Source organism: Ranitomeya variabilis, chromosome 2 (genome assembly GCF_051348905.1).
Source record: "Ranitomeya variabilis isolate aRanVar5 chromosome 2, aRanVar5.hap1, whole genome shotgun sequence".
NCBI lineage: Eukaryota > Metazoa > Chordata > Amphibia > Anura > Dendrobatidae > Ranitomeya > Ranitomeya variabilis.
Window position 1 is genome coordinate 231,681,198 of NC_135233.1, and position 22,622 is coordinate 231,703,819.

Here is a 22,622-nt window from a genome sequence, read left to right on the forward strand (position 1 = left end):
GTGTACATACATTACTGATCCTGAGTTACCTCCTGTATTATACCCCAGAGCTGCACTCACTATTCTGCTGGTGCAGCCACTGTGTACATACATTACATTACTGATCCGGAGTTACATCCTGTATTATACTCCAGAGCTGCACTCACTATTCTGCTGGTGGAGTCACGGTGTACATACATTACATTACTGATCCGGAGTTACATCCTGTATTATACTCCAGAGCTGCACTCACTATTCTGCTGGTGCAGTCTCTGTGTACATACATTACTGATCCTGTACTGATCCGGAGTTACATCCTGTATTATACTCCGGAGCTGCACTCACTATTCTGCTGGTGCAGTCACTATGTACATACATTACTGATCCTGAGCTACATCTTGTATTATACTCCAGAGCTGAACTCACTATTCTGCTGGTGCAGTCACTGTGTACATACATTACATTACTGATCCGGAGTTACCTCCTGTATTATACTCCAGAGCTGCACTCACTATTCTGCTGGTGCAGTCACTGTGTACATACATTACATTACTGATCCTGAGTTACATCCTGTAGTATACCCCAGAGCTGCACTCACTATTCTGCTGGTGCAGTCAGTGTGTACATACATTACTGATCCTGAGCTACATCCTGTATTATACCCGAGAGCTGCACTCACTATTCTGCTGGTGCAGTCACTGTGTACATACATTACATTACTGATCCTGAGTTACATCCTGTAGTATACCCTAGAGCTGCACTCACTATTCTGCTGGTGCAGTCACTGTGTACATACATTACTGATCCTGAGTTACATCCTGTAGTATACCCTAGAGCTGCACTCACTATTCTGCTGGTGCAGTCACTGTGTACATACATTACTGATCCTGTACTGGTCCTGAGTTACATCCTGTATTATACCCCAGAGCTGCACTCACTATTCTGCTGGTGCAGTCACGGTGTACATACATTACATTACTGATTCTGAGTTACATCCTGTATTATACTCCAGAGCTGCACTCACTATTCTGCTGGTGCAGTCACTGTGTACATACATTACTGATCCTGAGTTACCTCCTGTATTATACCCCAGAGCTGCACTCACTATTCTGCTGGTGCAGCCACTGTGTACATACATTACTGATCCGGAGTTACATCCTGTATTATACTCCAGAGCTGCACTCACTATTCTGCTGGTGGAGTCACGGTGTACATACATTACATTACTGATCCTGAGTTACAGCCTGTATTATACTCCAGAGCTGCACTCACTATTCTGCTGGTGCAGTCTCTGTGTACATACATTACTGATCCTGTACTGATCCTGAGTTACATCCTGTATTATACTCCGGAGCTGCACTCACTATTCTGCTGGTGCAGTCACTATGTACATACATTACTGATCCTGAGCTACATCTTGTATTATACTCCAGAGCTGCACTCACTATTCTGCTGGTGCAGTCACTGTGTACATACATTACTGATCCGGAGTTACATCCTGTAGTATACCCCAGAGTTGCACTCACTATTCTGCTGGTGCAGTCAGTGTGTACATACATTACATTACTGATCCTGAGCTACATCCTGTATTATACCCGAGAGCTGCGCTCACTATTCTGCTGGTGCAGTCACTGTGTACATACATTACTGATCCTGTACTGGTCCTGAGTTACATCCTGTATTATACCCCAGAGCTGCACTCACTATTCTGCTGGTGCAGTCACTGTGTACATACATTACATTACTGATCCTGAGTTACATCCTGTATTATACTCCAGAGCTGCACTCACTATTCTGCTGGTGCAGTCACTGTGTACATACATTACTCATCCTGTACTGATCCTGAGTTACATCCTGTATTATACCCCAGAGCTGCACTCACTATTCTGCTGGTGCAGTCAGTGTGTACAAATGAATATCTTGTGAACCTGCCTATAATACTATAGGAGCATTAGAAGATGAGCCGCTGATATGAAATGTAAATATGTAATTTACAATATTGATTTGAGTCAATTAAAGAACACTTCAGCCTGTCGGCCGCCCGCATTAGCAGATAACAGAGCAACAGATTAAATTAGACTGCAGGAGTTATATCCCTTTAAGAAAAACAAATGAGGACGCTATTTTTAAAGGGGGTTTTTACAGCTTAGGTCAGCTGGTTCAGGCAGTGACTCATAGTGAACATTGCCTCATGTCTTCCCAGAAGTATCACTGGGGTCATAAATGGCAATCACAAGGGGAATGAAGAAGTAGGACCGCTGCAGGCACTGCGCCCCAACAATGTGACTGCAGATTATAGAAGATGAGGGGTTATTCCACGTCCTTCCAACTTTGGGCTTTCTTAATCCACAGCTTTAAAATTTTCATATTGGATACATAGATCTGCTGATTGCAACCTCAGGCTCAGTAACGGTGTTGTTTTTCTACAGCTCCCCTAGGGGCACACTGGGGTATTACAGTCTATGAATAAACAAAAAGGAACTCTAGAAACATTATTGTGTACACCTATTGACTTTGTAATCACCTTTTGTCAGTTTTGCATGAAGCATTCCCCCATAAACCACTATAACCAAGTAAAACTCCAGCAGTTTTTTTTTTTCTTAACAGCTTAATTAAAAGGACATTGTGAAATGGTTGCCATGGAAACCCCCTCTTTTTGTTTTATTATTCAATATAAGGATCAAAATCTTTTGTAACAAAACTGTTTCTTGCCCCAGGACTGAAAGCGACAGAAAAAAAAAGGAAAAAAAAAAACACAGCCGGGATCTTGACAATAAAACACACCACTTTGCCTCGTAAATTATTTACATTTCAGTCTTGTTATTTTGCATATACATTAGACCTCAGGGGGTCTGCGGGAGAGACAGATGTAGGACAAAAAAGATACTGCAATATCAGCACAAGCTGAGGAGGAAATTTTAAGTGGAGGCGTGCAAAAAAAAAAATAAATAAAAAATTTTGCAAGTATTTTTTTGAACCAACAAACGGTATTGCAATTTCTTTAAAAAAAAAAACAAAACAAAAAAACAACGTATTTGGTTTCTTCGACTTTAAGAAAAAAAATAAAAAATCTTTGAATGATTGTGACTTTAATAAAACTTTGGGGGTTTTGTGACCATATGCGGGGTCCTGGATGGGTGTCACTTTGTACGGACCAGCACCCAGGGACAGGAGATGCAGGTACAACATTATAGGAACTGTTAATGAACTATAAAGAACTATATATCCACCCAGAGGACCCCTTTAAATGTGTAGTCAGTGAACTTTCAAAGTAAGGCAGATTTCATGCTTGTAATACTGATCTAGCTGCAGACTTCATGACCTGAACTAACAGCAGCACCGGGGTCTGCAGAGCCATAATCGGGCCGGGGGTTGGAATCCATAATACAGTTGTAAATACGGATATTATAGCAGACAGACCACAATCCATGTAACGACCAGTCACGCCGTTCTCAGCACAACTTCCAGCTGTAGAGAAATAACATCATACAATAGAAAAAAAAACACATTTCTGGAAATCAGTTAAGCAGGGGCGTGACCCAAGTTGGGCTGAACCAATCTGACCGATAAGCAGGGGGTGTTTTTCATTTGATGAGCTTACCCACTCAGCCTTCTCCTTCACCAAATAAGCTGGTAGCCAAAAGGTATAGATTTCTAGCCCCCCTCCACAAGACTCATCCATGTGGATACCAACAGAAATAACCCCTCCAATAGCACAGTCCCCCCCTTATAAGAAACTGAGGCAGTTGACAGCTTTTTGAGTTCTCTTTTAATCCTATCTATTCACTTTTGGCCACACCTCCCATGGTGCAGTTTTCAACAAAAAGTTTCATAAACACCATAAATAAGACAATCTGGAAGATACAAAAATATTTATAGAGTGCTGACAGTGTACGCAGTGCTGTACAGGGTTAGGAAGCAAAGGCGAGTGGGTATAACTAGAGTCTGCGCGGGGGAGGGCAGAAAGACTGGAGGGCAGCTGACACTTTATAAAATCTGCAATCCATGTGACCACACGTCACGGCGTATGCAACACAACGGCCAATTGGTGGAAGATAGTGTGTATATATATATATATATATATATATATATATATATATATATATATATATAAATTTGGTGAATCAGTTAAGCGGGGGCGTGATCCCAGTCAGGCAGAAGCAATCTGACCAAGATAAGCGGGGGTGTTTTTTATGATTACTAGCTCAGCCTTCTCCAACTAAGCAGACCTAATTTTTGTATGAGGGAACCAGTCAGGGTCTACGAACCCTACCAAGGAGAACTAATGGAGAGCAACGTGACAAAGGTGTGGTGGCACCACCTAGGGTCAACGCAAGTCTTGAGGAGCTTGGCACCAAATCCACAACTGGAAGCCTGGCAGGGTCAGGCCACATACATGCAAGATTATGTCCACCATAATCAACTGGTAATGCTTTGGAGCATGTTCAGAGACAATGTTAATCTTTACATAGCTCCATGCTGATGGTTTCCAAACCCTCGCAACAGTGGGGTGCCGCCACCAGTGCACTCCAAACCCATGGTCCACTCCCAGGGCCCCATCCAGTGACATGGAGACCATGGTTTGGATTCTCTTGGTGATTTTTTATGTGTTGGCTTCCTGATTGGACAGTCCATGTGTGATGTCATCAGTGACGTCATGAGGATTTACAAGTCCTATATACAGAAATAACATTTGCCTTTAACATTCACCCAAGTCCAAAAAACGAAGAAAAAAAAAAAAATTCTTCAGGCTGTCACTTTGCAAAATAATTCTCTTTGTACAAGTCATTTACAAGTTCTTAATCCTCCTCCGGTTTGGACCCGGCATGGCCGCCATGAACGATGCCGGATGTGTGCGAACACCAGACGAAGACAAGCAAAACTTGAAGAGGAGTATATAATATATATATATATTTATAGATATTTCTATATGTCAACAATGTGTCTCCGAGGAAGTTTTAACAGAAGGCACAGAGGATGCGCAGCTCCCGCTCACTAACAAACCTGAAACGAGAGGAGAAAGCTTAGCGCAAAACCAAAAACACGTACCGCACGGCATTCTGGGAGATGTAGCTTATTTTTATATAAAGTTATTGTGTACAACTCCCACAATGCAAGACAGCAGAAAATGAACCACTGAACATGGGATGGGAAGAAGTCATGTTTTACAGCTTTGGTTGTAACTAGAGTAAGACATTAGGTCACGGCAGCCTGAGAGTGAACAGCATAGGAATGTATGACAGTGTAGTGTAAAGGGCCATGCAACCCGAGCACATGCAGCCCAGGAGCTGGGTGTACAATTCTAAACGCAGCTTCGGATGTGAATGGAGTAGAAGACATGTCAGTCCTAGTGTTCTAAATGCACCTTTGGATGTGTATAGAGTATAAGGTATGCCAGGGTCTTCGGGATCTAAATGCAGCTTCAGATGTGTATAGAGTATAAGGCATGCCGGGGTCTTAGGGATCTAACTGCAGCTTCGGATGTGTATAAAATATAAGGCATGCTGGGGTCTTCGGTATCTAAATACAGCTTCGGATGTGTATAGAGTATAAGGCATGCCGGGGTCTTAGGGATCTAAATGCAGCTTCGGATTTGTATAGAGCATAAGGCATGCTGGGGTCTCAGGGATCTAAATGCAGCTTCGGATGTGTATAGAGCATAAGGCATGCTGGGGTCTTAGGGATCTAAATGCAGCTTCGGATGTGAAAAAGAGTATAACCTACAATGCAAATTATAAACCAGTAGTAGAATCCCACATGCAGCTTTGGATGTGTGTGGAGTAGAAATTCATCTAATATAATCATTACTTCATATATCAAGAAAAATCGTCCCCAGAGCGTACACTTACTTTCTGGTCGGGTAGCATGGGACCACTCTGAAGAGGGTTATTTTGCAGAGGATTTAAGTGTCCGTTAAGGAGCCCAGAGGGCCGGTCATGTTCGCAGAAGATGGTGCCATTGACATAGTGGAACCTGTCTCCTGGTACCAGTCTGTTCCTACACGTGGCACATGTGAAGCACTAAAGGAAAAAAAAAGGGGCAAAAGATAAGTGGCAGCCATCAGTTACAGAAATTAAGGCTTCTCTTAAAGGGGAAGTAAATCTTAATTCCACTTCAGAACCACCAAAGTAGGCTTCATTTAATAATAGTAATCATAATAATAAATAAAAAAAATCTAAATTCTTCCATTGTAAGAATTCCTGAGTGTCTTACCTTCAGGTGATACACGCTGCCCTGTGCCCTCATCACCATCTCGCTGGCTGGGATGGACTGTCCGCACGCGCTGCACGCCCCACTGCTCCCAAATAACCTGCCGTAGAGAAACAAGCGCATTACATATAAATGACTCCACACACACACACAAGAACGTTAACTGGACGTGACAATCACACTGCATTGATCATCGTATCCATCACTGTCTGGCAGCCATGTTAATTTATTGCACCGAGGTAGAAGCAATCACAGAATGTGATTTAAAAGGTCATTAAAACAGACACTAATGTTACTAGGGCAGCGGCTATTGCGGGACTCGGACTCCACCCGTCATGTTGTACATGATCTATTTACACATCAGGTATATAGTATATACCCATATAGTGTCCGATTAGCATGTTCAGATATGATAAAGAGGCGCCCGGATATACCCCAGAGTGCAACACATACTACAGGGGTAGCCACCAAATACCCAGATGCATGATGGGGGGGGGGGTCCATATACACCTATACACTGCAATACTGCAGGCCAGATACACCCAGAAACTCTACAGCGGCCTCCAGATACACCGTACAGTGCACACATCCGACATGCCAAGTCACATACCCAGACAGCCCCCAAGGGGCCCACCCAGACAGACAGAGCCTGAGGGGGCCCACCCAGACAGACCCCGAGGGGCCCACCCAGACAGACAGCCCCCGAGGGGCCCACCCAGACAGCCAGAGCTTGAGGGGGCCCAGACAGACAGCCCCCGAGGGGCCCACCCAGACAGACAGCCCCCGAGGGGCCCACCCAGACAGAGCCCCCGAGGGGGCCCACCCAGACAGCCCGAGGGGCCCACCCAGACAGACAGCCCCCGAGGGGGCCCACCCAGACAGACAGCCCCCGAGGGGGCCCATCCAGACAGACAGCCCCCGAGGGGGATACACAGACACTCTATACCCAGGTGAGAGGCATGCAGGCCCACAGGCTTTACACACCAAGATGGACTCCTGGGTGCCATGCCAAAATATACATTAGCATTCGACCATCACATCCATGCCGATGCCGTGGGCCCTCCGACAATAATACAGATTCATCCTCTGCGTCTACGGGAGGTTTTGTTTTATTTCCCTAAAAGCCGTTTATGCAAAATTCAGTTTTGTTTTTCCGTCCTGTTTCGCCACTTCTTCCCAGTAACCGGCGGGTCACAGGAACACATTTTATTGTGCAAACAGCGTTCTGTGTCCAGGCGAGCGTCACGTTAATATGTCTATCCTGTAGTACAGGCGTCTTTGAAGTGAGAAAACGTCATTTTAATGATACAGTAAAAAAGTCTGTCCTACTGCCTCGGCTGTGAGCAAGGTCTGAGGACAGAATGCTGCACAGACATTTCGGCTGCATCAGTAAAATCACTTTTTTGCCTGCGCTGTGGCGTCTCTACTATATCAAGTGTATTCTACCACTGAGTACGACGCCAGCCCTCACCACCACGTGCCCACCCTCACCGCCAAGTGCCCACCATGCTATCGTCCCTCTAATATTCCTATCCCGTGAGCCAAGGACGCACAATGGCCATGAGCAAACTATGTGACAGCAGCACTAAAAGTCTCAGATCACCTTTCACATCTTTTCCACAACTCAAAAGCTGCAGTTAGGCACAAGGCACAATGCCAAGCCCTGGCCATGTGGAGGCTGCCAGCTGAGCCTTGTAGTACCCACATGGTATAACGTGGATGACCGGTGTTCCCTTCCTTATTGACAGCCGGTGCGGAGGTGATGTGGCGCTCAGATTAGATGAGCGTGATCGATTAATCCTGCCTGATTGTAGCATAATCTCATACTCCCGCTGCCCTGCAGCAGAAAAACAAATTAATTGCCAAGACCTTCAGACTATGAAAAGTGCGTCCCGGGAGGCCCATAAATGTCCAATCTGTGAGGAAGAGGCAACATCAGATGCTGCGTACACCATCATTATACGTTACCCACATAGGGACACACAGCATCACAAACGCCCGGTAATTACATCTATACCTTCTAAATATATGTCAGGTCTCCTTTAAATTATAAGGGAACCCCAACCCCAAGAACAGTCGTGTGTTCTGCACTAGGCTGGACAGCCGTGAAATGAAGCAAAGTGTTGAATTTAGTAAATATATGACATTACATCACTCCGCTATTTCCCGTAGTCCCATTGACCACCAATGGAGCAGAGGCCGAGCAGGAGCAGCTCCGCTACATTCACAACAAGGTGGATCGCTGTGGAAAGGAAGGGGGAGGTCAGCAATAAGACCCCCAAATTTGGGAGCATTGCATTAATCACTATGCCAATATGAAGGACATCACTGACAACCAATATGCTGCAGCTCTAACTGGTGCGGTCACCCAGCTTTCCTTAGCACCGGTGGCATTTTATACCTGGATTTGCATGCAGAGAATCGCCAGCGTGTTACCGTAGCAGTGACGTGGATGACACTGTACCATAGTCAGGGGCGGAGGACACATCATTGGCTATAACTAGTTACAGATAATAAGTCGGAGTGACTGACGCCCTTGCAAGCAGTCATAGTAGATACCGACTTTATAAATATGCACCTCAGACAAAGCCAATTGGGCGAAACTGCAGCTCTGATACTATGCTTATTACCTGTTTTCTGTGCGTAAAATAAAAAAGTGTGTAATGAGTGGCACCTCCTTTTAGATTTAAGAAATACATTTTATACATACATATACACAAGAATGTCTTGTTATATTTGTCCATTCATCCTTCCTTCAAGAACATGAAGTTTGCCAGTTCTGTATGCCGATAACCAGCCCCACACCATGATGCTCCCACCTGTAAACTGGACGTTGGTATGATATGCAGTGCCTTTTGGCCTCCAAACATGGTGTGTATTATGGCATCCAAACCGTTCAATTTTGGTCTCATCTGACCAGACTATATTCCCCCAGTATGTCACAGACTTGCCTAAAATGTTGTTGAGCAAACTTTAACTGCACCTGAACCTGCTGTTTGTTCAGCAATGGAGTCTTGCGTGGTGAGTGTGGATACATGTCATGGAGGTTGAGTGCATTACCTGTAGTTTTCTTTGAAATAATTGTACCTGCTGATTCCAGGTTTTTATGTGGCTCTCCACAGGTGGTCTTTGGCTGTTTAAAAACTCTACCGATACTTTTTCTCACTCCTCTGTCTGAAATTTTGTGGGGAGCATCTGGTTTATGGCGAAATTATGCTCTTTCCAGTTCCGGATTATGGCCTCAACAGTGCTCACTGGGCCATTCAAGAGGTTATCCACTACTTTATCATTGATGACCTATCCTGGATAGGACACCAATGTCTGATTGATCGGGGTCTGACACCCAGCACCCCCCCCTCCCCCCCGCCGATCAACTGTTCTTGGTGTCCTCAGCCACCGACAAGAAATGCTCAACTGAAGAGCTGCTCAATCTTCTGACACTCAGAAGATAGAGCAGCTCTGCAATGGAGCATTTCCCCTGCCACCACCAGCTCATTGGCGGGGGGTGCCGGGTGTCAGACCTCGACTAATCAGACATTGATGACCTATCCAAAGGTTAGTAGTTTAGAGATTCTTCTGTAACCAATGCCATCAGTATGTTTTGCAACAATAAGGTCGTGATGGTCTTGAGACAGCTCACTGGTTTTACACATCATGAGATGTTTCCTCTGTGGCACCTTGGTAATGAGACCTTTCTATAGCCATCAGTTGGACCAGCTGATATTATTTCTCACTAAGTGGCAGGATTGCTTTCTAATTACTGGCAGATCTCCGCTTGTGTCAGGACTTACCAGGGCTTTTTGCACCTCTTTCTTCATGTGTGTCATTTCTCATTGTTACACAGCTTAATTTTTGGATACCTATAGTTTCATTTCTTTGCCCGTATGGACTGGATGGGTTGTTACAGACATCTGGTGAGAATTTCATGTCAATAGCAGCTTTAGATTATATATTTACTTGGAAAATTGGCGACGTGTTCAAAACTTATTTCAACCGCTGTGTATACATGAACACATGCGCATGTATAGCATATAAAATATTGTGTTATTGTGTGTGTGTGTATGTGTATGTGTATGTGTATGTGTGTGTGTGTGTGTGTGTGTGTGTGTGTGTGTGTGTGTGTGTGTGTGTGTGTGTGTATGTATGTATGTATGTATGTATGTGTATATATATATATATATATATATATATATATATATATATACACACACACTCACCGGCCACTTTATTAGGTACACCTGTCCAACTTCTTGTTAACACTTAATTTCTAATCAGCCAATCACATGGCGGCAACTCAGTGCATTTAGGCATGTAGACATGGTCAAGACAATCTCCTGCAGTTCAAACCGAGCATCAGTGTGGGGAAGAAAGGTGATTTGAGTGCCTTTGAACGTGGCATGGTTGTTGGTGCCAGAAGGGCTGGTCTGAGTATTTCAGAAACTGCTGATCTACTGGGATTTTCACGCACAACCATCTCTAGGGTTTACAGAGAATGGTCCGAAAAAGAAAAAAAATCCAGTGAGCGGCAGTTCTGTGGGCGGAAATGCCTTGTTGATGCCAGAGGTCAGAGGAGAATGGGCAGACTGGTTCGAGCTGATAGAAAGGCAACAGTGACTCAAATCGCCACCCGTTACAACCAAGGTAGGCCTAAGAGCATCTCTGAACGCACAGTGCGTCGAACTTTGAGGCAGATGGGCTACAGCAGCAGAAGACCACACCGGGTACCACTCCTTTCAGCTAAGAACAGGAAACTGAGGCTACAATTTGTCCAAGCTCATCGAAATTGGACAGTAGAAGATTGGAAAAACATTGCTTGGTCTGATGAGTCTCGATTTCTGCTGCGACATTCGGATGGTAGGGTCAGAATTTGGCGTAAACAACATGAAAGCATGGATCCATCCTGCCTTGTATGGAGCATCTTTGGGATGTGCAGCCGACAAATCTGCGGCAACTGTGTGATGCCATCATGTCAATATGGACCAAAATCTCTGAGGAATGCTTCCAGCACCTTGTTGAATCTATGCCACGAAGAATTGAGGCAGTTCTGAAGGCAAAAGGGGGTCCAACCCGTTACTAGCATGGTGTACCTAATAAAGTGGCCGGTGAGTGTATATATATATATATAATTCTTTTTTTTTTCTTATCACACATACATACATATTGGAAGTTTTATAAGACAGAAAACGGCTCCAAATTTCAACCCTATAGGACCCCCCATCCTCCAGGCAGAATAGACGGCAGCAAACAGAAGAATGAAATGTCCACAGACTCTTCAGCGTTTCTGGAAGAAGGAGGGGGGTGGTCTTCTATTAAATGAGTTTCTCTCTTTATTAAATGTTTTCCCTCCGTCTCCTTGAAGATCTCGTCTGAATCGGCCGTGTAATTGATGTGAGTTTGCCTTTAATATCCTGTTCTCTGGCTCTTTGACACAGTCCTAGTGCAGCCGCCAAAGTGCCGTCCAATCTAATAAAAGGCCTCGCGTAATGAATTTTCGATCTTAATTTAAACAGTAATTTAAGCGGCCGAGGGAGAGGAGGGGCGGGTGGGGGTGGACGTGGAGGCGAAGAGCGGGAGGATGAGCCGGGGACAGCGCTGGTCGGGGGATACAATCCTCATGCAGATCAGGGGCCTTCACCTCGTACTGTGAATAAAGTTTATTGAAATGAACACTTCATTAGCTTTTCCCTAGCAACAGGTCACCGTGTGGATGGAGACCTGGTGGTCACCGGCTGAGATTCTCTGTCAGGGAGGGAATTCATGATGGATCGTTGTCAAACTTTATTTCAAGAGTGGAGGATCCCTTGAAGCCTATACAGAGCCATTGGTGAACGACTGTGGAATTTGTCCTTTGCTCCACAGCCATAGAAACAGGAGGATGGCATGGGTGTGGACTCTGAAACTGCTCGCACACCAGTACAACTTACTGTCAACGTATATTCGCAAAGTCCCTTTAATTTAAAGGCGATGTGCATACAAACTCATCCAACCGATAACCGGAAAAATCAACAACCCCTTTAAGCAGCCATATTAAAATTTAACCCCTTGTATACCTCACCCTATTTAGGGCCAAGGTTCAGGATTATGAACGTAGGATGCCGCATGGGGGAGGGAGAGGAGTGAAATTATTGGCGCAGAAAGTGTTAATGCCTTCGGCTTTGGGGGTGGGGCAGAGCTGATAATTTTGGAGCTTTCTGAGCCCTCCCGGTGAGGAACGGAATTGAACTTAATAGAAAATAACAGGGGCTTAATTGATGCCATATGTTTCAATATTGCCAACAGGGAACTTCACCTGCCAAGTGGGAGCCGGGGAAGGAAGGGGGAAGCTACTCAGGGGTCACAGGGCCTGTATGAGAATTAATATCCAAGGACCCTTTGTGTTGATGCGACCAAGGGGCGTGGGGGAAGCTGCATCGGGGGCTTATAGCAGGGTCTGTGACTTGCAACAGTTGCACAACACAAGCAGAGTATATGAAACGTATTGCCCCCCTGCTGAGAAGCAGACCCACAACTAGTCTAAAGGGACCCTCCTAAATCCCGGACATGAATACAGGCATATTACAGCAGGGAATGACCTTTGGTCACATGACAACTTAGGGACGCTGGGTGACGCCCCCTATGGGAGCAGGGATGGCCGCCATATTGGTCTCAGCTTTCCCAGAATTACAAGTGTCTCAACTTTTAACCCTGAAGCAGATCAATGAAGGATTAAATCACTTTAGGAAGGGGTGTACAAACTTTTATGTTCCCATCTGTTTTGCTCGATATTTTGCTATAAGTGTGGACAGGACAGAATCCCTGCCCGCATTCCTCCACCACATTTTACTCCAAATTCCCGGGAATATTAGCCCTGATTTCTATTCTGTGCAGTCATGGTCACTCCGCTTTCTCATAATACAGACCCCTCATTATGCGCAAAGACCCAGCTTTTAGTTTCCTGAAAGGTCGGTTACCCTAGCGATACACTTCCCCAACTACGGTGTAACTGCATAACCAACCACTGAGTGGTCGGGAAAATGAGACAATGGCAGCCATATTGGATGAAACCCAACTTTCTAAGCCCCCTGACTGGGGTCTGAGATATATTCATCCCTGACCGCCCATCCTTGTAGGAGATGCATCGTCTGCCATATTGGTTCCAATGTAGTAATCCATAACACGGCAGCACTAATGAAAATCATGCACTTTATGACAGTTGTGGAACTACTAGTCCCAGCAGCTCAGTTTGATTATTGGTGGATGCTGCACTCACCGAATGTAGTCGTTCCGGCACAGGATCATGCCGCTCTTTGTGTAACACGAGGTGCCAATCTCGCCCAGCTGAGCCTGGCAGCAGGAGCACTTGAGGCAGCGGGTGTGCCAGTACCGCTCCATGGAGTACAGGAGGAAGCGGTCTGCGATCTTTCCCCCGCAGCCTGCGCAGGCTTTAGGGGGGGAGCCGTTGCTGCTGACCGCCGTGGTGGTTGCTTCGGACGTCCGGTTGTTCACCATCCCTGGTCCTGTAAGGCAAACAGTGGAGACGGAGGGTGAGGACGTGTGTGAGTGGCGCTGGCGCGTGGCAGCTGCAGAGACCTAAGTGATTGAAAGAAGCACTTTGCTCAAGCACCAGAAAATAGCTTATTACACAGCCGTCCCCCGAGAGCGCGGCTAATCACCCCGCAACTCCTACTGCCGGGAGCCCGCACCCTTTCACTGCCAGCAGACATCACCGCACAGCGGGGCCTCCCAATCACTGTGTCGCCTCTGTATAAGGCTATACAGCACCCTGTTATAATAGATGTTAAGCACAGCAGAGCACAGCGTCACGTACTCCAGAGTGCGGGGCCCAATGCTGCACTGAATTAGGCGGTTATAATACTACCGTGCCTGCCAGGAGGAGCAGCACATCTATCCAATGTGCATGCAGCTGTCTGTTCTGTGTTACACAGCAAAGAAGTGGGTCGTTCAATTAAAGGGACAGTATAGTGACAAAATGGCGGCATCACCTAAAAAGCCGCGATTAATTGTAACCTTCATGGTATCAGAAACCTATTAACACTTTCAAACTGTGAAATATTGGTAACTGAGGCCCAAGACCCAACTTTGCTGCACTCGCGAACGGCAAGTGTCTGGAAAAGCTGGGTATGGAAAGAGAAGCCATATAGGTTGCTTTACACCAGAGAAGGGGGACTGAGGAACCATTATTCCTGAACATATGTTGTGCCAGAAAAGGGGGCACATCGACATTTGAGGACAGATTTCCCATTAATTGGGTTTCCATCTGCCAAAAAGTGAGCAAAGATGGTTATAAAATGCCTGCAATTCACCAAACAACCACAAGGCGTCGCCACCCGTCAGGGATCCATTACACGTGATTTAGGTGTAAGGGTCTAGGTGGTAAAATTTAAAGTGGCATATCCTATTATTTTATCCTTTTATGGAGCCCCAATAATTAAAGAAACACAAATTTGAAGAGCTAATGAAGCAATGCGGATGGATTTATTTAGGGAGGAGTTCCCCTTTAAATGCCAGGCGCTAATTTCTTTTCAGAATGCAGGCATACCTGGCACCGGCCGGAGCAGCTAAGGCCGCCGCGTAACGAGTCTCATTTCTCCCGATTACAGTACATTACCAAATCCGGTGCCAATTACCCTGCAAATCTCGGCTTCTCTGCCCCAGGGGACACTGGAGAAACCCCTAAAACAGAAAGATTATGGGAGATTTACAAGGGAGGGCGAGGGGCCAATTAACCAGCGGCAAACGTGTTACCCACCAACATAATCTGGGGGAGGAGGGGAGCCATGAGACCCAAACGCCCAGACCCATGACAAAGAATTTACACCAATCAGGCTTTAACCCCTTCAAATCTGTACCACCGAAAAGATGCCTCCAGGGCGGGCCGCACGGGAGGTGTTAGGGGGGTCTGCGGCCAAAAACTAGTGACGTGCAGAAGTGGGAATCATGGGTAATGTGAATAGATTGCAAGCTCAGGGGCGCCCTCCAACAACCTTCATACCTGCCGAGCCAGGAGGACTCTCGCTACAGGTCTGCACTAAAGGCTGCTCCACCTGTATAGGGCCATTCGGAGGACCCTCGGTGATAAATATGCCCCTGGAGACACAGCTGACCGTCTCCCATGTTAGAAGGGTCCCAGATGGAAAGTTCTGACACTTTATAAAGTACTGTGCATTGGAAAGATCTCTGCTTGCTGTCAGTGGATGGAAACTAGCAGGATGAGCGGAGAAGGAGAAAGCTGTGGGGCCTTCAGGGGTTAAACACTTTGGGATTCAGCACAATTCCCCCCCCCCCCCCCATTATCTCCACAGCTCTGAAAAGAATCTAAAGACTGAAACAGTCGCAGCTGCGGAAGAAATCCAAGTAGGACTTGGCGGCGGCGGGTACCGGAGTGCCAGCTTGGGGGCAGAGCTTCCTCTACTGACCACCAGACCCAAGAAGCTCTGATATTGGGGTTTCCCTGCCACATGAAGCCATCAGAGCATGCTGGGAGTTGTAGTTCTCCGCTTTCCATAATGCAGCTGGGAAACAACAAAACTGAATCTCATGTCAGACACAGGCAGCAGAGCTGAGCTCGGCATCTGCGGTCATTACATGTGAAGTTTTACATGGGACTGCAGGTGAACACTCACAAAGTGAAACCTGCTCCACCTGTGCATATTACGGTGCAGCCTGTAATATATCAGGATAGTGTTATTATAGCACAGTCCATCTTTACTCCATGTGGGGTAGTAGGACACCATGGTTTATTACATTACGGCATATTATATTACAGCACAACTCCTGTAGGGCCTGGCATACGGCGATACACCACAGCGGGTCACACTGCACTCCGGGATTACAGCACACTATTCCTGCATATAACCGCGCAGGCGGTGCAGATTATAGTTATACCGTACATTACATTACAACAGTAGTCACTTTATATTCTGATTCTATGGCGACGGCTATGATAGTACCGTACCCATGTACTACAGTACATCAGTGATCTGACCCAAAGAGTGGTCGTAAATGGCTGCACATCCAGTTGGAAGAATGTCCCAAGTGGGGTAACACAGGGTTCTGTCCTGGGCCCTGTATTGTTCAACATCTTTATCAATGATTTAAATGAGGGTACACTAATTAAATTTGCTAAAGACACAAAGCTAGGAGGGATAGCTTAATACTAGAGAAGAGAGAGAGAGGATCCAAAAAGATATAAATAAACTGGAGCAGTGGGCAGCAACTAACAAAATGGTTTTTAACAAGGAAAAATGCAAAGTACTACATCTGGGCAATAAAAATGAAAAAAAGCATATACAGAATGGGAGGAATAGAACTAAGCAACAGCACATGTGAAAAAGACTTGGGTATACTAATAGTTCACAGACTGCACATGAGTCAACAGTGTGATGCAGCAGCAAAAAGGGCAAATACAATTCTGGGATTTATTAACAGAAGCATACAGTCTAGATCATGTGAAGTCACTATTGCCCTCTACTCCTCTTTGGTCAGACCTCACTTGGAATACTGTGTCCAGTTTTGGGCACCACATTTTAAAAAAGACATCAACAAACTGGAGCAAGTTCAGTGAAGAGCGACCAGAACGGTGACCGGTCTGCAAACCATGTCCTATGAGGAACGGTTACAGGATTTGGGAATGTTTAGCTTGCAAAAAAGAAGACTGAGAGGAGACTTAATAGGATCTTCCTTATTCTCATTTGCACAAGGAAAGACTAGAAGCAAAGGAATGACACTGAATGGGAGGAGACACAGATTAGATATTAGAAAAAACTTTTTGACAGTTAGGGTGATCAATGAGCGGCACAGGCTGCTACAAGAGGTGGTGAGCTCTCCTTCAATGGAAGTCTTCAGAGGCTGGACAGACATCTGTCTGGGATGATTTAGTGAATCCTGCATTGAGCAGGGGGTTGGACCAGACGACCCAGGAGGTTCCTTCCAACTCTACCATTCTATATTACAGCAGGCGCTATTATAGCAGCAGCTACTACAGTACAGACTAGTACATTATATGTCATATTACAGTACAATAGTGATGTTATACCAGACATTACCTTACAACACACACACCTTTATTCTAGTGACCTACAGATAATACATATTACACTGATCAAGATTTATACCACAGTGCATTTTATACGTCCAACATCACAGCCCAGCATATTACAGACTATCATACTAGAGCCCAGCATATTATTACAGCCCCGTATATTACAAATTATTACAGCCCAGTGTATATCAGTCCTGTATAGATTATTACAGCACAGTGTATATTATTTCAGCCCACTCATATATTACAGATTGTTATAGCCCTGTATAGATTATTACGGCCCAGTGTATATTATTACAGCCCCTCCCGTATATTAGATTACTATAGATTATCACAGCCCCGTATATTACAGATTATTACAGCCCTGTATATTACAAGTTATTACAGCCCAGTGTATATTATTACTGCCCCCCGTATATTACAGATTAGTATAGCCTAGTATAGATTATTACAGCCCTGTATATTACAGCCCAGTATACTGTAGATTATTACGACCCAGTATTATTACAGCCCCCCATATATTAATTATTATAGCCTAGTATAGACTATTACAGCCCCGTATATTAGATTACAGCCCAGTATACTGTAGAATATTACAGTCTTGTATATATTATAGATTATTATAGCCCAGTATAATTATTACAGCCCTGTATATTACAAATTATTACAGCCCAGTGCATATTATTACAGCCCCCCCATATATTACAGATTATTACAGCCCAGAGTATATTACAGCCCTGTATAGATTATTATGGCAGTGTATATTATTACAGCGCCCCCTGTATATTAGATTACTATAGCCTAGTATAGTTTATTACAGCCCAGTGTAGATGATTACAGCCCAGTATATTACAGATTATTACAGCCCAGTGTATACTACAGCCCTATATAGATTATTACGGCCCAGTGAATATTATTACAGCCCCCCATATATTAGATTACTATACCCTAGTATAGATTATTACGGCCCAGTATATTACAGATTATAAACAGCCCAGTGTATATTACAGCCTCACGTATATTACAGATTATTATAGCCCAGTATAGATTATTACAGCCCAGTGTATATTATTACAGCCCCCCCATATATTACAGATTATTACAGCCCAGAGTATATTACAGCCCTGTATAGATTATTATGGCAGTGTATATTATTACAGCGCCCCCTGTATATTAGATTACTATAGCCTAGTATAGTTTATTACAGCCCAGTGTAGATGATTACAGCCCAGTATATTACAGATTATTACAGCCCAGTGTATACTACAGCCCTATATAGATTATTACGGCCCAGTGAATATTATTACAGCCCCCCATATATTAGATTACTATACCCTAGTATAGATTATTACGGCCCAGTATATTACAGATTATAAACAGCCCAGTGTATATTACAGCCTCACGTATATTACAGATTATTATAGCCCAGTATAGATTATTACAGCCCAGTGTATATTACAGCCTCACGTATATTACAGATTATTATAGCCCAGTATAGATTATTACAGCCCTGTATATTACAAATTATTACAGCCCAGTGTATATTACAACCCCCATATATTAGATTATAGCCCAGTATAGATTATTACAGCCCTGTATATTACAGATTATTACAGCCCTGTGTATATTATTACTACCCCCCGAATATTACAGATTAATATAGCCTAGTATAGATTATTACATCCATGTATATTAGATTACAGCCAAGTACCAAGTATATTACAGACCCGTATATTACAGATTATTACAGCCCAGTGTATATTACAGCCCTGTATAGATTATTACGGCCCCTTGTATATTATTACAGCCCCTCCCCGTTTATTACAGATTACTATAGTCTAGTATAGATTATTACAGCCCAGTATACTGTAGATTATTACGGCCCAGTATATATTATTACAGCCCCTCCCCCGTTTATTAGAGATTACTATAGCCTAGTATAGATTATTACAGCCCAGTGCGTGTGCATGTATACATTATATATATCGGGTGTGGGTGTGTGTAGCCCATGTATCACTGCAACAGACCACGGTATGAGCCATTATATCACACTGCCCTGTAATACAGTATAATACGGCAGTTATTACACTTCTGGCTACAGATGTGAACTGCAGAGAAGAGCCCGGAGCGGACAAAGTCTTCTCACACTTGCCAACTACAGCCCCCACTGTGCACGTCGGGCACATACCGGCATCTCCGGTGCCACCCACCTGTCCGCTGCTCAGTACAGATCCACTAGATCCCGGGGCGCACAGATCTCCTGTCCTGTACCATACAGATCCCAGAGCCGAGCATCCACTGTCTGCAGCTGTCCGCGGCCCCTGCTTATATAACCGCGCATGTGACGTCACTCGGGGCCTCCTACCGGCACCAATCAACCGACAGGGGCGTGCCAGCTGTCAGAAAGACAGATGTGGATAACTCACTGCTGCCACCCGGAGGCCAAGTCGTGGCCTGCACCCTGACCCCACTGAGGAATCCTAACCTATCCCCAGAGCAGCAAAGTGGATGCCAGTATGCTGGGAGTTGTAGTCCTACACCAATAGCGAGTCTTCCTATGCAGCCCCAATCAGAACATGCTGGTTTCCACTACCGCCATCTCACCCACATACAACGACGGGTCACCAGCCATGATGCAAGTGATCTCTGAAGCTGCAATATTTTAGTTGGATAAAAACTATTTTTATTGAAAACTTTAAAATAAGCTTCCGACTGATTGGTTGTTCTGGTAAAATAAAAGCTGAACTGTGATTGATGGCTGTGGTAAAATAAAAGCTGCATTGTGATTGGTTGTTCTGGTAAAATAAAAGGAGACTGATTGGTTGCTGTTAAAAAAAAGCTGTGTTGTGATTGATGGCTCTGGTAAAATAAAGCTTCGCTCTGATTGGGTGTGTGGTAAAATGAAAACTGGGCTGTGATTGGTTGCTGTGGTAAAATGAACGCTGGACTGTGATTGGTTGAGGTAGGAAAATGAAAGTTGAGCTGTGATTAGTTGCGGTAGGAAAATGAAAGCTGATCTGTGATTGGTTGCGGTAAGAAAATGAAAGCTGAGCTGTGATTGGTTGCGGTTGGAAAATGAAAGCTGAGCTGTGATTGGTTGCTGTGATAAAATGAAAGCAGCGTCTGGCTGGTTGCTATGGACAATACCAGCCATCTTTTGATTATTCTGCCTGATTTCATAAAATGGGGGGTGGCTTTTTATCAGATGTGGCAGTCACTGTGATAATAGCAGAGGGCGGTCAGCAGCCTTTGATCCGCCATGTTTGATCCCTCTGTGACATTTATACAATGGTCATTATTATTTCATAGTGACAGTCACATGACCACTGTCCCCATTGTGTTCCCTGGAGCGGAGTCCAGAGACGTGGCCATAAATCGAGCCTGGCACCAGCTCCATTGTGCAGATAATAAGATCGTGTCACACAATGCACAAGGCAATATTGACTCACCAACAATACAATGTGACATGTAATCATGGCCGCCCCGCTCACAATGGTCGTTGTCCTCCACAAAGTTTGTATCCAAATCATTTTACCTCATGAAAACCACCAACAGCAGTGCAGGCAGCTGGGCGACCACCAAAACCTAGTACTGTCATGGTCGCCGTCCCCCACATCACAGAACAGCAAACTGTCACATGGCCTCCTGGACAGCGGAGTGCTGTGCGGATTATCAGCCAGCTTTCCCGGACTCGCATATGACTGACAGGGTGAAACACCCCACTCCCTGCCGGCGGCCATTACTGCGCGACCCCACATCCCGCCTCAGAGCAGCTGCCATATACAGACACACCCTCGCAGGGCCGGCTCCACGTTATTCAGAGCCTTGGACACTTCACTTTTTCCACCTCACCTTCAGGACCTGTGACATCTGTATTTTTCGGTGGTTGTGTCAGGGCTTGTCTGGTGTGGCACGAGCTGCAGTTTATAGCGGTACCATTCTTTTATAGCGGTACCATTCTGGAGTCCATACGACTTTCTGATAACTGTTTATACCATTCTTTGAGGAGCTGAAGTGACCAAAAATCAGTGGTTCTGACATTTCAAATTTGTACCTCATTTCAATTGGTGGTCCTCCTAAGAGTCACTCGTACAAGGCCCTGTGATATTGGAGGACTACCCATCCCCTAAGGAGCCCCCTTCATTAGGCGCCCTGTTTACAACCGCTTCAGTGCCGAGTCACAATTGACTGCGGCATCTAAGGGGCCATTACACTCAGAGCTCGCTCCAATCACAGCAGTCAGACTCGCACTCGGCCCTTATAACACAGCTCCTGAGCCCACCCAAGGCCAATCGTGCCCCCCACCACGACCCTGTTAACCCTTTCAGCATCACAGCCCAGCTACTTGAAGACACACAAGCACATTCCTTTCCCTGCACAGATATTAGCCTGTGGCAGGACGAGCTGCGGCTTGCTGCCTTAACTGGTTTACACATAATCCAGGGGCTATTCCCCATTAACCCCTTCATAGACCTCATATTCTATGAAGCCCTTGATGTTGTCCATTTACGAAACTTAAGGTGGCAAACAAAATGGTCACACTTCTGGATCCCATAGAGCGTGTGGTCACCTAATTTTGGCAATGATCTGATAGGAAGACCATATTGAACCACTCTAATGGGCTTCCTATGACTTCAGTCTGGGTACCAGGTGCTCACAATAAGTATGTGAACCCTACTGTAGGCATATAAAGTGACGGTATATAAAGTGACGGCATATGTTGCTGGAATTGGAACAGTTAATAGGATAATTTAGGCCCCAATGTCTTTCAGGCCATGAACCCCCTCCTTAGTCTTGCAGTAATTGCTAGAGGAAGAGGCTTTCTTGGGCAGTGTAGCTCCTCTCCTCCTTCTGCTCTTTGATTCTCTTCATATTTTAATTGAGTCTTGGGAGAGATGAATGGATGCTGATGTAGGATGGAGCGAGACCCCGGCAGCCAAGGGGCTGTAAGACTTTGATGCCCTTAATAGATAATATTCAGACCCTTTAAGAAGAAAGCGCATTGGATGTTCTGGTCTTCCAGGGTCAGCACCAGAAAAGCTCCACACGTCCTCCATGATTTCCACTGAGTCTTTGTTTTACATCACAAATGACTTCAAAACCTTCTCTGGGACTGGGGGACAATGGAGGGCTTTTCAGTTCATTTACGGAACCCCCGGCCTGGCCCGTCATGTGACAAGCTGTCTACTTACAGTCCATGAGCCGGACAGGACAATTTGGCATTTTTTTTGGTTATTTTTTAAAATAATTTTTTACTTAAATTTGTATTTTTTGTCAATTTTTGGGAGGAAAAAATATTAGTTTTATTTCAATTTGGAATTTGATTTTTTAATGACACCTGTATATATTGCTCCATTTTTAATGAAAGCGAAAACAAAATAAATGACAGAAT

General features: G+C 45.0%; 1 protein-coding gene across 1 annotated transcript; it reads right to left on the reverse strand.

Moving 5' to 3' along the window:
* Window positions 1-3,725: 3,725 nt before the first annotated feature.
* Window positions 3,726-19,578, reverse strand: LOC143805112 (LIM domain transcription factor LMO4-A). The gene is made up of 5 exons (XM_077283980.1): window positions 19,441-19,578; window positions 13,439-13,685; window positions 6,193-6,289; window positions 5,829-5,999; window positions 3,726-4,983 (listed from the first exon to the last, which is right to left on the reverse strand). The coding sequence occupies exons 2-5, from the start codon at window positions 13,675-13,677 to the stop codon at window positions 4,975-4,977; spliced, it is 516 nt and encodes a 171-aa protein (XP_077140095.1). The 5' UTR covers window positions 13,678-13,685; window positions 19,441-19,578; the 3' UTR covers window positions 3,726-4,974.
* Window positions 19,579-22,622: the final 3,044 nt, after the last annotated feature.